The following is a 14,520-nucleotide window of genomic DNA, read 5'->3' on the forward strand; positions in this document are numbered from 1 at the left end:
CGGCAGAGCTGGTAGTCAGAACGTGCTGATAATGGACCCCAGTTCTACAGGAACGATGCAGCGGATACAGAGTGAAAAGAGCATCCTGGATGAACCAGACTCTCCTCTAGAGGTGAGGACTTTGACATAATTAAGTTTATGCCTACATTCTTTAGAGGTTTATTCTACGTTATACCACATTTCATCGCTCACATTTCTGGTAACCCATGGTGCGTTTTCAGAACCACAACTCTTGGACAGCTCAACTGCTTGAAGGTTCACACTCCCCTTTTAACGTGCTGCTTAATTCACTTTGAAAAGGGGAGCAAGATCTATTGTTTTAATTTAAGTAGTTATTGTTATATTTTAAAACAACTGTCTCACTGGTATTTCTGCATAAGACTTTATTGCATTGTAGTTAAAAGACAGATGTGTGATTTCTGCTTTACATTTTTTAATCAGCAAAGTGCTTTGAAAGCACTTTTTTCCTTTTCGTGTTCGTGATATTCGTGTATTTGGACAGTAAGGGACGCTGTTGGTCAGAGAAACTAGTATTCAGCGCTGATTTGGTGGAGGCAGAGGCTTCCTTTTTCCCGTTTGCTGAGGATCGAAAATAAACGGTGGGCTTCGCATTCAGAGCTGCAGTCACAAATCCGTTAAGAGCAAGGACTTAAAAATCAAAGGATACTGGATATAACAGCCTTTGTTCTTTGTGGATCGTTTACAAAAGGATTTTGTGCAATTTTCGTTTTTTGTGTGTGCAATGGCGTTTAAAAACTCGCCTCGGTCGTGTGTAAAATGGCGTTTGAATTTCAGGTCAGTATGGCCCTTTCTGCTGTTTCTGGGCTGTCTCAGTCACATCGTGTTTGGACAAATCAGGTATACAATCCCAGAGGAGCTGAAAAGGGGCTCTCTTATTGGAAATGTAGCTCAAGATCTCGGTCTGGATGTGCAAAGGCTTCGTTCTGGCCGTGCCCGTATTGTGACCAGACAAAGCATCCAGTTCACGGAGCTGAAAACAGACAAAGGCATTTTAGTCGTGAACGAGAGGATAGACCGAGAGCAGCTTTGTGGAGACGTAACACCATGTAGCTTCAGCTTTGAGGTTATTTTAGAAAATCCCATGGATCTGCACCGAGTAACAGTAGAGATAACTGACATAAACGACAACTCTCCGACATTTAGGAAGGAAGAAATGAAATTTGAAATTAGCGAGTCTGCGACACTGGGATCGCGATTTTTATTGGCCAGCGCCGAGGACGCAGATGTGGGCAGTAATGGTCTACAAAAATACATATTAAACACAAATGACATGTTTGATCTGAAACAACACTCAAGTCCAGATGGTAGAAAATATGCTGAGATGGTGTTACAAAAACCGTTAGATAGAGAAAGTGAGCCAAAAATATCACTGAAGCTCATCGCTATAGACGGTGGAACTCCGCATAGATCTGGTACTGTAAATATAGATATTACAGTGCTGGATGCTAATGATAACCCTCCAGTGTTCAACCAGTCTCTCTACAGGGCTGCCGTTTTGGAAAATTCATTAAGAGGTACCTACATCACGACAGTGAATGCAAGCGATGCAGACATCGGGTCAAACGGTCTTGTTACATATAGATTTTCAAACATGAAAGAACAGCTGGCTGACATATTTCATTTAGATGAAGCTATGGGAACTATAACACTCGCAGGGCACCTAGATTATGAAAAAGAAAAGAAACACGAAATTATGATTGAAGCTACGGACCAAGGAGGTCTAACAGATTCGAGCAAAGTTCTAATTGAGATTATAGACGTCAATGATAACGCACCAGTTATAAATGTGATGTCATTCTCCAGTCCTGTGCCGGAAGATTCTCCCTCTGGCACCACAGTCGCAATAATAAACGTAATAGATGCAGACTCAGAACAAAATGGTCAAATTAGCTGCGCAACAGACAGCGCTCTCCCGTTTAAAGTGAAATCCACAATAACTAATTACTATGCATTAATAACAGTGTCAGCTTTTGACAGGGAACTTGAACCTGAGTATAACATAACTGTAAGGGCGAGTGACTCAGGAACGCCATCCTTGTCAAGCACAACAGTTTTACGACTGAGAATTTCTGATGTTAATGACAATGCGCCATTATTTGATAAAAACAGCTACCTTGCTTACATTACAGAAAACAATTCCCCGGGAATGTCCATATTTTCGGTCAGCGCACGAGACAGTGACTGGAATCAAAACGCTAGAATATCATATTTTCTCGAAGAAACCCAGATCAGTGGCAATCCAACCTCTTCTTATGTGTCCATTAATGCCGAAACTGGAACTATTCACGCAGTTCGCTCATTTGATTATGAACAACTTAAAGAGCTTACGTTTTTGGTCAGAGCACAGGATGGAGGCTCTCCTCCACTCAGCAGCAATGCGAGTGTAAAAATAATTATCCAGGACCAGAACGACAACCCTCCTCAGGTTCTGTACCCAGTCCAGACTGGTGGCTCTCTGGTGGCTGAAATGGTGCCTCGTTCAGCAGATGTGGGCTATCTGGTGACTAAGGTGGTGGCTGTTGATGTGGACTCTGGACAGAATGCCTGGCTCTCCTATAAACTGCAGAAAGCCACAGACAGGGCGCTGTTTGAAGTGGGCTTACAGAATGGAGAAATCAGAACTATCCGCCAAGTCACTGATAAAGATGCTGTCAAGCAAAGACTGACTGTTATAGTGGAGGACAACGGACAGCCCTCTCGTTCAGCTACAGTCATTGTTAACGTGGCGGTGGCGGACAGCTTCCCTGAAGTGCTGTCGGAGTTCACTGAGTTGACCCACGACAAGGAGTACAATGACAACCTGACTTTTTACTTAGTCTTGGCTCTGGCTGTAGTTTCCTTCCTCTTCATCACGTGTTTAGTGGTTATTATATCAGTCAAAATCTACAGGTGGAGACAGTCTCGCATCCTGTATCACTCCAACCTGCCTGTCATTCCATATTATCCACCACGTTACTCAGACACTTTGGGGACAGGGACTCTTCCACATATGTACAATTACGAGGTGTGCAGGACGACTGACTCCAGAAAAAGTGACTGTAAGTTCGACAGAGCTGGTAGTCAGAACGTGCTGATAATGGACCCCAGTTCTACAGGAACGATGCGGCGGATACAGAGTGAAAAGAGCATCCTGGATGAACCAGACTCTCCTCTAGAGGTTAGTTTTTCCTTTTCAGCGCTTTAGCTTAGTGGCACAGTAAGTTTTCGTTTTCAGCACCATGGACAGTACACTTACTTTCCCTCAGTTGACATAGTTTTTGCATTCACGTGAAGAACTTTAAAAATGATTATCCTATCTATATTCTCAAACAATATCGTGATGTTATATTTTCTATTAACATATTATCAGTATTTTGATTATAATTATTACACTGCCAAGCGAAGTGGGATACACAAATTATGCCGATGTTTTTCCACATTTTAAATGTACTAAATATTATTCATAAATATTTACAGTTTCCTCCTGTTTTTGTTCTTTTGAGGTTTGTCTACTAAATATACCGGCTTTTCCTTGTAATCACTGCTCTTCTTTAACCTTTGTATTTATTTCACTATCTCTTTAAAGTGTTTAGAAGTTTAGAGCTAATTAAAGCTTATTCTTTTAAAGTTGTTATATATCGCCTTTGGTCTCATTTGATATACAGTATGTGTCTTTATGCTACATCTGGTGCTATATATTTCTTCTGTTAATATTATTTGCAACTAATCTATAGTTGAGTTGTTCTGTTCCCGCAGTATGTTGCATAGTTGTTTTTTATGCATTTGCAGTGTATTCGCTTCTCTACTCGGTTTGGACTCTAAGGGACGCTGTTGATCAGGAAAACGCTGTGGTGTTGTTACAGACAGCCGAGAGAAAGAGGAGAGGTCTAAAACCAATCTTTATTCAGAGAGACGTTGGAGAGAGTCGCAGTGAATCTGCCTGTTTAATAGCAATCCAACCGTTTTAACAGTTAAAGGCGCATTGCCATTGAACTGGGATCCAATTTGCTTTTTTTATGTGTGACCGACTGATCTCAAGTCGTGTTTTGGATTTATTTTAGTAGCAACATGGGGATACAGCAGCAGCCATTCCGAAAACGGCTGATGTGTGAAACAACGACATGGCTTCTCTTCATCTTTGTCTTCATGATTTCCACCATCAGAGGCCAAATCCGTTATTCAGTACCAGAGGAGATGAAGGAAGGTTCTCTTATCGGTAATGTAGCACAAGACCTCGGTTTAGATCTGAGAAGGCTCCGTTCTGGCCGGGCCCGGATCGTGAGCGGAGAAACCAGTCAGTACACAGAGCTGAAGGCAGACAAAGGGATTCTAGTCGTGAAGGAGAGAATTGACCGAGAAGAGCTTTGCGGAGACGTAATGCCATGCAGTTTAAGCTTTGAAATTATTTTAGAAAATCCCATTGAACTGCACAGAGTGACAATAGAAATATTAGACATAAACGACCATGCACCGACGTTCAAAAGTAACGTGATTAAACTAGAAATTAGTGAATCTGCTACAGTGGGTTCTCATTTTGATTTAGAAAGCGCATATGACCCCGATTCAGGAATTCACAGCTTGCAAAATTATGTTTTGTCCCCTGATAATAATTTTGTCTTAAAGCAGCTCTCTAACGCCGACGGAGTTAGATTCGCTGTAATGATTTTACAGAAGCCTTTAGACAGAGAGTTGAACCCACACCTCTCCTTAAAGCTGATTGCAGTAGACGGAGGAACTCCACGGCGATCTGGTACAGTGAACATAGAGATCACTGTTCTTGATGCCAACGATAATCCTCCTGTTTTTAATCAATCGCTATATAAAGCTACTGTAGCAGAAAATGCGCCAATAGGCACCTATATAACTACAGTGAATGCTTCAGATGCAGACAGTGGTTCAAATGGCTTGGTTTCCTACACGTTTTCTAACGTAAAGGGGAAATCCGCGGAAAAATTTGAAATTGATAGTTCCTCCGGAAAAATTACTGTTGTTGATAACATTGATTTTGAAAAAGACAAGAAGTATGAAATAAGAGTGATCGCCAAAGACCAGGGAGGACTGAGTGATGCAACCAAAGTTGTCGTTGAGGTCCTGGACATAAATGATAATGCGCCTCTTATAAGTATAATGTCATTTTCGAGCATCATTTCAGAGGATGTTTCTCCGGGTACAACTATAGCTGTTTTTAATGTTAAAGATGCAGACTCAGAAAGAAATGGTCATATAACGTGCTCAATAGATTCTAATCTCCCATTTAAAATCCAGTCTTCTTTGACCGATTATTACAATTTGCTCTCAGATGTAGCTTTTGATCGAGAAACAAAACCTGAATACAATATAACAATAACTGCAACCGATTCAGGGTCACCACCCCTTTCTACACAAACAAATTTGCATCTAAAAATTTCTGATGTGAATGATAATGCGCCGCTCTTTACCAAACCTAAATATTCGGCCTATGTCGTTGAAAATAACGTCCCGGGGGGGTCAATATTCACAGTCAGCGCACGAGATCATGATTGGAATCAAAACGCGAGAATCTCATATTTTATAGACGATGCTGAAGTCAGTGGAAGCTCAGTTTCTTCTTTTGTGTCAATAAATTCTGAAACTGGAGTGATACACGCAGTACGCTCGTTTGATTATGAACAAATTAAACAACTTAAATTCAAAGTCAAAGCGCAGGATGGAGGCTCTCCTCCACTCAGCAGCAATGCGTCTGTAATAATATTTATCCAGGACCAGAACGACAACCATCCTCAGGTTCTGTACCCAGTCCAGTCTGGTGGCTCTCTGGTGGCTGAAATGGTGCCTCGTTCAGCAGATGTGGGCTATCTGGTGACTAAAGTGGTGGCTGTTGATGTGGACTCTGGACAGAACGCCTGGCTCTCCTATAAACTGCTGAAAGCCACAGACAGGGCGCTGTTTGAAGTGGGCTTACAGAATGGAGAAATCAGAACTATCCGCCAAGTCACTGATAAAGATGCTGTCAAGCAAAGACTGACTGTTATAGTGGAGGACAACGGGCAGCCCTCTCGTTCAGCTACAGTCATTGTTAACGTGGCGGTGGCGGACAGCTTCCCTGAGGTGCTGTCGGAGTTCACTGAGTTGACCCACGACAAGGAGTACAATGACAACCTGACTTTTTACTTAGTCTTGGCTCTGGCTGTAGTTTCCTTCCTCTTCATCACGTGTTTAGTGGTTATTATATCAGTCAAAATCTACAGGTGGAGACAGTCTCGCATCCTGTATCACTCCAACCTGCCTGTCATTCCATATTATCCACCACGTTACTCAGACACTTTGGGGACAGGGACTCTTCCACATGTGTACAATTACGAGGTGTGCAGGACGACTGACTCCAGAAAGAGTGACTGTAAGTTCGGCAGAGCTGGTAGTCAGAACGTGCTGATAATGGACCCCAGTTCTACAGGAACGATGCAGCGGATACAGAGTGAAAAGAGCATCCTGGATGAACCAGACTCTCCTCTAGAGGTGAGGTCCTGAAATACTGACCATAACCTGTGTCTGTGTATTTTAATGGATTCAATTGCGTCATGGTAATTCATCAGATGTTTTCAGAAACATAAGTCGTTGACAGCTCCTTTAATTAAAAGTTAATCGTCCCATTTGAAGTGCTGCTTAATTCGTTATGGGGTAGATGTACATGGAATGTATTGCAATGCACCTGCTGCACTTAGTCCTGCATTTTATAGTCAAATCCTTGTTGCACTTTTTGCATTATAACAGTCTAAAGATTTTTGTGTATTCTTTTTTTCCGTTGATACTTTGTGTGAATCACAATAATAAGCCATTTACTTAATATTTACATAATTTTTGCTATGGACTTTAGAATGAACACTTGAAAACAATAATGTTTTAAACTAATAATTGCTCATGTGGATTTAAGTTTTAAATGTTAAACATGCTTTTTTTGTTGTCTTTCCGTTTTGTGCCAGTAAGTACCACAGAAAGCAAAATTCAGCGCACTTTGTTGGTGTTTTGCTTTATTGTCTCTCGTCCTGTTTTGATCTGTTTCAATAGCTGGCTTGCTCTCGTTTCTGTCTGGATATAAAGCAGGAAATCAAAATACCCAAATTTTTCTTCTGCAACACAAATAAGACATTTCACTGTCTTATGGACCAAGTTATTTCTTTCTAGTGTTCACATATCTAACCAAATATAGTAATCAATCGCATGAAACATGAGCCAAAAAAGAATGTCTGTGTATAATAGTTTATGTAGTTCCGTGCATCCGACTCACGGGGACGCTGATGACCAGTGTGCTGAGATTTTAGTGCATATTACAGCAGTACCTTCCCACCACCTCGTTATGTCACAGAGGAAGGAGAACATATCAGAAAGGCACAGTTTGGATGAAGATTTTATCAAAGTCGGAGACACCAGGAATCTATTCAGCATTCATTGGAGTTTTTATTGTTTCTATTTGCTGAAGTTTGTGTCTAAAATCTTTTTTTTGTTTGTTTTTTGTTTTTTTGGATAACGGATTCCACATTTCTTTGTTTGGAAGGGAAACTGACTGAACAATGACACGGCAAGTCGGATTAATGTTATTTTTCTCGATTCTTTCTCTCTGCATGGTTTTTGGCCAGGTCAGCTACTCAATTCCTGAGGAAATGGCGAAAGGATCTTTGGTCGGTAACATAGCACAAGATTTAGGTTTAAATGTGAAACGACTTAAATCAGGAAGAGCTCGTATATATACAGGAGAAGGTACAGAACACGTCGAGCTCGATAAAGAAAAGGGAGTCCTTCTAATAAAAGAGCGAATAGACAGAGAAGCGCTCTGTGGGCAGACGACGCCCTGCGCTCTTGATTTTCAAATAATTTTGGAGAATCCTATGCAATTTTATAGCATCACTGTTGAGATCACTGACGTTAATGACAATTCTCCAGTTTTTAAAAACAGCAAAATGAAATTTGATGTAAGCGAGATGGCTCAAATTGGGTCGAAATTTGTTTTAGAAAAAGCTATTGATGATGACGTGGGCACTAACGGGCTTCAGGGCTATTCGCTTAGTCAAAGTGACATATTCATTCTAAATCCTTATCGGATCGGTAGCAGTAGAAATGTTGAAATGGTTTTAAAGAAGGCTCTCGATCGAGAAAAGCAGGACCGTGTGTCTTTAGTGTTGTCTGCTTTAGATGGTGGTAATCCGCAGCTTTCCGGAACCATTGAAATTATTGTGACCGTTCTGGATGCAAATGACAATGCGCCTGTTTGTTCTCAAGTAGAATATAAGACAAATGTAAAGGAGGATTCGTCTAAAGGGACTATTCTCACACTGAAAAAAATATGTTGTTGGATTTACTTAATTCAATGGTGGACATTTGTTGCACACAGATGTTTTGCTTTGGCAGCAACTTAAACAATTGAGTTAAATTAACACAATTTATTCATGTTCAATAAACTTGTGCAATTTGTGTTGATAAAATGTGACTTAAACATGTTTTGATGAAGTAATTTGAGCTCTTGGAATATTTTAATCCTTCACAATTTTCTCACGTTATCCCAACACGATTCAATAACTTTTACCCAATACTACTTGGTCACTTAAATACTACATGTTATCTTCAAATTACATTTTGCTATTATATTCTAGTATCAAATACACAATTTTCAAATGGAGGCCTTATAACAGATTGTATTGTTCTCTTCCAAGATGGTTGCTGGCATCCACCAGTAACCTTTCAAAACAAAATGTCTAATTTCACTGCATTGACAGTAGGTAAAGAATTAAACTGACATTACTCCTCTACTGAATCTATATAAATCAACAGTTAAATAATGTCAGTTCTTCCGTGTTCTCTGGAATCAATCACAGCAAAGAAATTGGACTGTTTCTTTTGAAAAATGTTGGGAAAGAACAATACAAAACATTCTATTTAAGGCCTCTAACGTCAAGATTCAGTTAAACAACAATTATGACTAAACAATTTGAGGTAATGTTAGTTTCCATTAACATTAAATTAGGTTACTGAATTGGCAAACACCTTCCTATTAACACTACCCATTTTACCCCAATAACTAAAGAAATTAGCACTTGCAGGTCAAAACCTTTATTCAAGAGACGCAAAAATAACATTGATACAGTGACTGTCAAAAATTACAGCACTGATCATACTGTGACATCTTGGTTCAAAACAGCACACTTAGAAATATTCAACGTTCTTTACTTCAACTGAATGAAACTGAAAATACCATTTCACACGACCCATATGGGATATTTAGACTGTATAACTGTTCACGCTACATCTCTTCACTAGTAAAAGAAAGAAAAAATACAAAGAGAAATTTAAAAATGCTGCCAAACAGACAAACAGAACTTGTACAGAGCAAAAGGAAAAACAAACAACAACAAAAAACGGCTCGTCCTCATGGCAGTTGCAGAGTATATAAAAATGAACCCTGCGATCCGTTCCTGGAATTGAGCTTCAAAAATGCAGCAGAACAAGTGTGAGATTTAAATGTCCTCTCACCTAGAGCTGGTCACCTCACATGCATAACAGTGAGCTTCGTTGCAGGAGCAGTTTTGTCTTAGTTGTGAGCTTTTCTTGAGAGCTGAGTTGCATCCAACTCCATTACCACCCATTGAATCACCTCAAAAGTGTAGCAGAGTTGTGATGGGTAACTCATGTTGAAGGAATAAAAAAGGTCCAAACAGCATGGCTACTGCAAAGGTCACGTTATCCAGATCTTGAAGAACAACATCAGAAAAGTCATTGCCTGCCGCATCCTCTGGAGACAGATGTTCATTGTGGTTTTCTCAATCTGTGCAGTGGCCTCAGTCAAGTCCTGGTTAAACACAAAACATTTCTTTAAGATTCCTTTTTAAACTCATCTCTTTTGAATCTACCAGTTCTAATGTTAGAGTAATTTAAACCAATGCAAGCAACATAGTAAATAGCTATAGCCAAAGAGTGGCCTGCCATGCTGCCATTCATGGTCTAACAGAGTTTCTAAGAGAGGGTGAAAAACATAATAATTTCAAATGCTTTACATTAGTTTTTACCGGCCCATCAGAAATCCAGGTTATGTCACTCAGAAGATGTTAGAATTTAGACTTTCAGCCCCACAATTTGGTTAGCTGTTGGTCAGTTGGTCATTTTTTCAAACAAAAGCTAATATAAATATTGGTGGGATTTTCCTTTGTTCATTAGAATGACAAATTTAAAGTTTCTTCACACTGATGTGACCCCTAATACAGGGGTGGGGATGGGGCCTCAAGGGCCGGCGGCCGAGTTCACTACCAGGCCTCATGTGAACTTCAAATTATTAAAGAGGACTACTGGTCCTAACCAGTCCAATGAGGATCAAGTGGATAACTAAATGCATTTTTAAATGTTGCAAAGCCACAATCTACTCATAAAACACTCACCATGAACTCCTGCACCAAGATGTTGCAATTGTCTTTCACACAGATGCGGAGCACTTTGATGAGGGACTCCGAGCATTAATGTCATCCTTGACTATTATAACAAAGAAAACAGAGATTTGTGAACTTTTCAGTAGCACAGAAGAAAATGATCCCAGACAAAAACTCTTGACTTTTTAAACCAGTCAACATGCAACACCAGCATCTACAAAGCAATATCAAAAGTTCCTGTTTGACATCAACTTTATGGATATATAGTTTCCAGAACATTTATTTTTAAAAAAAGATAATTTTTTCTCAGTGGGCCAGTAAATGCATGACGAAAATTATGGCATCCTTTTAGTGGAATCATTACTCACAGGTAATAGTTGACTGTTTCAATGGATGTAGCATAAAAATCTTTTACTGACCTAATGCAATACATATACACTTTGTAGTTAAAGAATTTTAAAGTTCTTACTGTCATTATGGCAGCTACATCCTTTAGCTTTGTGCCCTGTTCCCCCGATCACTTTGCAAACACTTTCAGCAGACTGTCAGAGAAAAACTCAGCTCCGTCAGAAACCTTGACTGTAAAGGCATGGTTGGGATGCACTGGAATGCTGCATTTTATCTGAAATGACATAAAATTATTTTGAAATAACAGCAGGCACTGTGCTTGGTTAATCAGTAATGTTTTGTTGAATAAAAACTGTGTTTCCAGATCTTATGGGATTAAAAAAAATCCAAAGATGTTTGTTTCTGATTTGCAACCCAACAACCCACAAGTTACAACCTCATTTCAGTTCAAGTGTGCATTAATGCGAGTCCAGTAATCACCTTTCTGGCAATACATACAGGTATAAGTTAAACCTATGGCAGATTTTGGATCTCTCAGTTGTATTAATAGGGTGAGTATGCATGCACCTAATAATTATAAAAAACCTATTATAATTAAGTTACAGAAACGAAAATAGAATATACTTTCTTACCATAACACCTTGAACCCACAATCCATCAGCTGACTCCTGGTGAAATGCAGAATAGAGGTAATCTCTCAATGTGCAGCAAAAAAAACAAAAACAAAAGGACAGCAGGTGAGGGCAGGAGGGGTAGGGATGTAAGCTAGCATTATGCCGCTGATGATATTAGCTAAAGCTGTTCAATGTCCAAAATCTCACTAACACCACGGTGCAGTAAATACACAATGCAACTGAAGAGTCAGTTGACAAATCTATTCACACAGAAAACCAAATTATGTTATGAGTGCCTCGTAATTAGGTTTAATGTGATATTACGGCTCTTGTGCCAAAGACAAATTCAAATGAAAAAGCGCCAATTCTTTGACAACAGATAAAACAGCAAATAAGCTAACGGCTCTTTTTTAGCATGTTACATGGCGACACTCTAGACGTTTAACTACATTTGGCTGAATTATGGTAAAAATGAATTCAAAAAATCAAGACATACCAAAAACGTAGTTGGCTGCTCGACTTGACTGAGATGGATGCCTTTTTTAAACCACGATCCAAAGCCCGCGAGATGAAATCACGCGTGGTTTCACGAGATTTAACGTTGCTATCTTATTGACTTACGTCACCTGAACATGATATGAACAATTTAATACACCCTTTCTGCATATCATGTAGTTTTTACACTATATAGTTACATTTAACTTTAAAACATGAGGCAATTGTGTTAAATGCATGCAAGATGCTTACATAAATCCAAGAGATGGCCAGTCCCTTTTTTTCAGTGCACGACCGTGACCGCATCTGATGCCGATGAAGGTCTACATGGGCAGGTGCGATACTCAATTTCTAATGCTCCAAAGGGAGCACTAGAGTTATTCAATATAGACGAAAAAAGTGGGATGTTTACATTAGTGGGAGAACTAGATTACGAAAAATTTCGCCATTTTGAAATAGATGTGCAAGCGTCAGATGAAGGCGGTAACGCTGATGTGTGTAAAGTTCTGATTGAGGTGCTGGACACAAACGATAACCCACCAGCAATTAATATTATGTCAGCGTCTTCCACTGTAGCTGAGGATGTTAAACCGGGCACTGTTCTGACGATGATGAACGTCCAAGATCCAGATTCAAATGAAAATGGCAAAGTCCGATGCTTTTTGGATGACTATGATCACTTTAAAATTATATCAACATCAAATAATTTCTTTACATTAATAACAGACAGTGATTTAGACAGAGAGACAAAGTCTGCGTATAACATCACTGTGACCTGCTCTGATGAGGGAGTGCCCTCCCTCTCCAAGAGTGTCACTCTCACCTTACAGATCTCAGACGTTAATGATAACGCACCTGTCTTTGAGAGAAGCTCATATGAGGCCTACATTGTAGAAAACAACACACCAGGTCTCTCTATATTCACAGTCAAAGCCACAGACGCTGACTGGAACCAGAATGCCCGTGTTTCTTATATGCTGGAGGACTCCTCCGTTAACGGAGTGCCAGTCTCCTCGTATGTGTCTGTTAGTGCAGATAGTGGAGTCATCCATGCAGTGCGCTCTTTTGACTACGAGCAGATCAAAGATTTCCACTTCCGCGTAAAAGCGCAGGATGGAGGCTCTCCTCCACTCAGCAGCAACGTGACCGTGAAAATAATGATCCAGGACCAGAACGACAACCCCCCTCAGGTTCTGTACCCAGTCCAGACTGGTGGATCTCTGGTGGCTGAAATGGTGCCTCGTTCAGCAGATGTGGGCTATCTGGTGACTAAAGTGGTGGCTGTTGATGTGGACTCTGGACAGAATGCCTGGCTCTCCTATAAACTGCAGAAAGCCACAGACAGGGCGCTGTTTGAAGTGGGCTTACAGAATGGAGAAATCAGAACTATCCGCCAAGTCACTGATAAAGATGCTGTCAAACAAAGACTGACTGTTATAGTGGAGGACAACGGACAGCCTTCTCGTTCAGCTACAGTCATTGTTAACGTGGCGGTGGCGGACAGCTTCCCTGAAGTGCTGTCGGAGTTCACTGAGTTGACACATGGCAAGGAGTACAATGACAACCTGACTTTTTACTTGGTCTTGGCTCTGACTGTAGTTTCCTTCCTCTTCATCACGTGTTTAGTGGTTATTATATCAGTCAAAATCTACAGGTGGAGACAGTCTCGCATCCTGTATCACTCCAACCTGCCTGTCATTCCGTATTATCCACCACGTTACTCAGACACTTTGGGGACAGGGACTCTTCCCCATGTGTACAATTACGAGGTGTGCAGGACGACTGACTCCAGAAAGAGTGACTGTAAGTTCGGCAGAGCTGGTAGTCAGAACGTGCTGATAATGGACCCCAGTTCTACAGGAACGATGCAGCGGATACAGAGTGAAAAGAGCATCCTGGATGAACCAGACTCTCCGATAGAGGTTAGATGGCTTTAATATATTTTAAGTGTGTGTAAGATGTTTTAAATTCACTAAAAAAATCTCTTTGCTGATAATGACATTTTAGATCTCAAAGGTAGCTGCTATGTTGGATGTGTTAATATACGTTTCAGTTTATGTCACATGTTATCACTGCCTTCGTGCTTAACTTCACAACAAAAAAGAACAACCCTAACAGGTCTTATAAATGACTTTTTTTAAGGCATCTGATGGTAGTCAGTGTGCTTCAGATATCGAGTTCTTTAACTTCAGAACAACGGATAGCAACATTAGTAGTACTGCTTCCTATAGCCTCATTTCCATATGTTAAAAATTCGGTGCGGTGTCCATACTTTAAATACCAGAGTATTTTATCGTCTTCAGTTCCTATTTCTTTATTTGTTCACAATTATCAGTATTTCAGAAAACGCATTAGTTCCCTTCTCATTTTCCTCGTTCAGACAGTTGGCTGACTTGTTTTTTTCAACACTCTATTTTGATAGCTTTAATAACTCAATATCATAGTCTGTGTTACTGCCTGTTTTTCCTAATATACTGTTATTGTGATACTCGAAATTAAACACAATAAATTCTCGATTGTTCTTTTTTCAAGTCCAAATGACAGTGTTAAAGATTCTGTAGGCTGATATTACTGAATTTGCACACATTTGACAGTAAGTTGTCCTGCGGATGAATTTTAGATGATATTCTGCAGTTTTATAGTGCGGACTCTTAGGGCCGCTGTTGACCAGAGTG

General features: G+C 40.1%; 2 protein-coding genes and 3 pseudogenes across 16 annotated transcripts in view; all 5 read left to right on the plus strand.

Annotated features, from left to right (window-relative positions):
* LOC146582303 (protocadherin gamma-C5-like) overlaps positions 1–14,520 on the plus strand; it is a 292,403-nt gene that overhangs the window by 151,158 nt on the left and 126,725 nt on the right. The gene's annotated exons all lie outside the window — the stretch shown is intronic.
* On the plus strand, positions 467–3,480 carry LOC146582313 (protocadherin gamma-A3 pseudogene; annotated as a pseudogene).
* LOC146582314 (protocadherin gamma-A3 pseudogene) lies at positions 3,887–6,507 on the plus strand (annotated as a pseudogene).
* On the plus strand, positions 7,249–8,395 carry LOC146582315 (protocadherin beta-1-like). The gene has a single exon (XM_085295227.1). The coding sequence runs from the start codon at positions 7,548–7,550 to the stop codon at positions 8,388–8,390; it is 843 nt and encodes a 280-aa protein (XP_085151353.1). The 5' UTR covers positions 7,249–7,547; the 3' UTR covers positions 8,391–8,395.
* LOC146582316 (protocadherin gamma-A11 pseudogene) lies at positions 12,061–13,954 on the plus strand (annotated as a pseudogene).

This window comes from Mchenga conophoros, linkage group LG2, assembly GCF_057382185.1.
Source record: "Mchenga conophoros isolate Kocher_MC1m ecotype Shallow Benthic linkage group LG2, M_conophoros_male_GT1.1, whole genome shotgun sequence".
Taxonomy (NCBI): Eukaryota; Metazoa; Chordata; class Actinopteri; order Cichliformes; family Cichlidae; genus Mchenga; species Mchenga conophoros.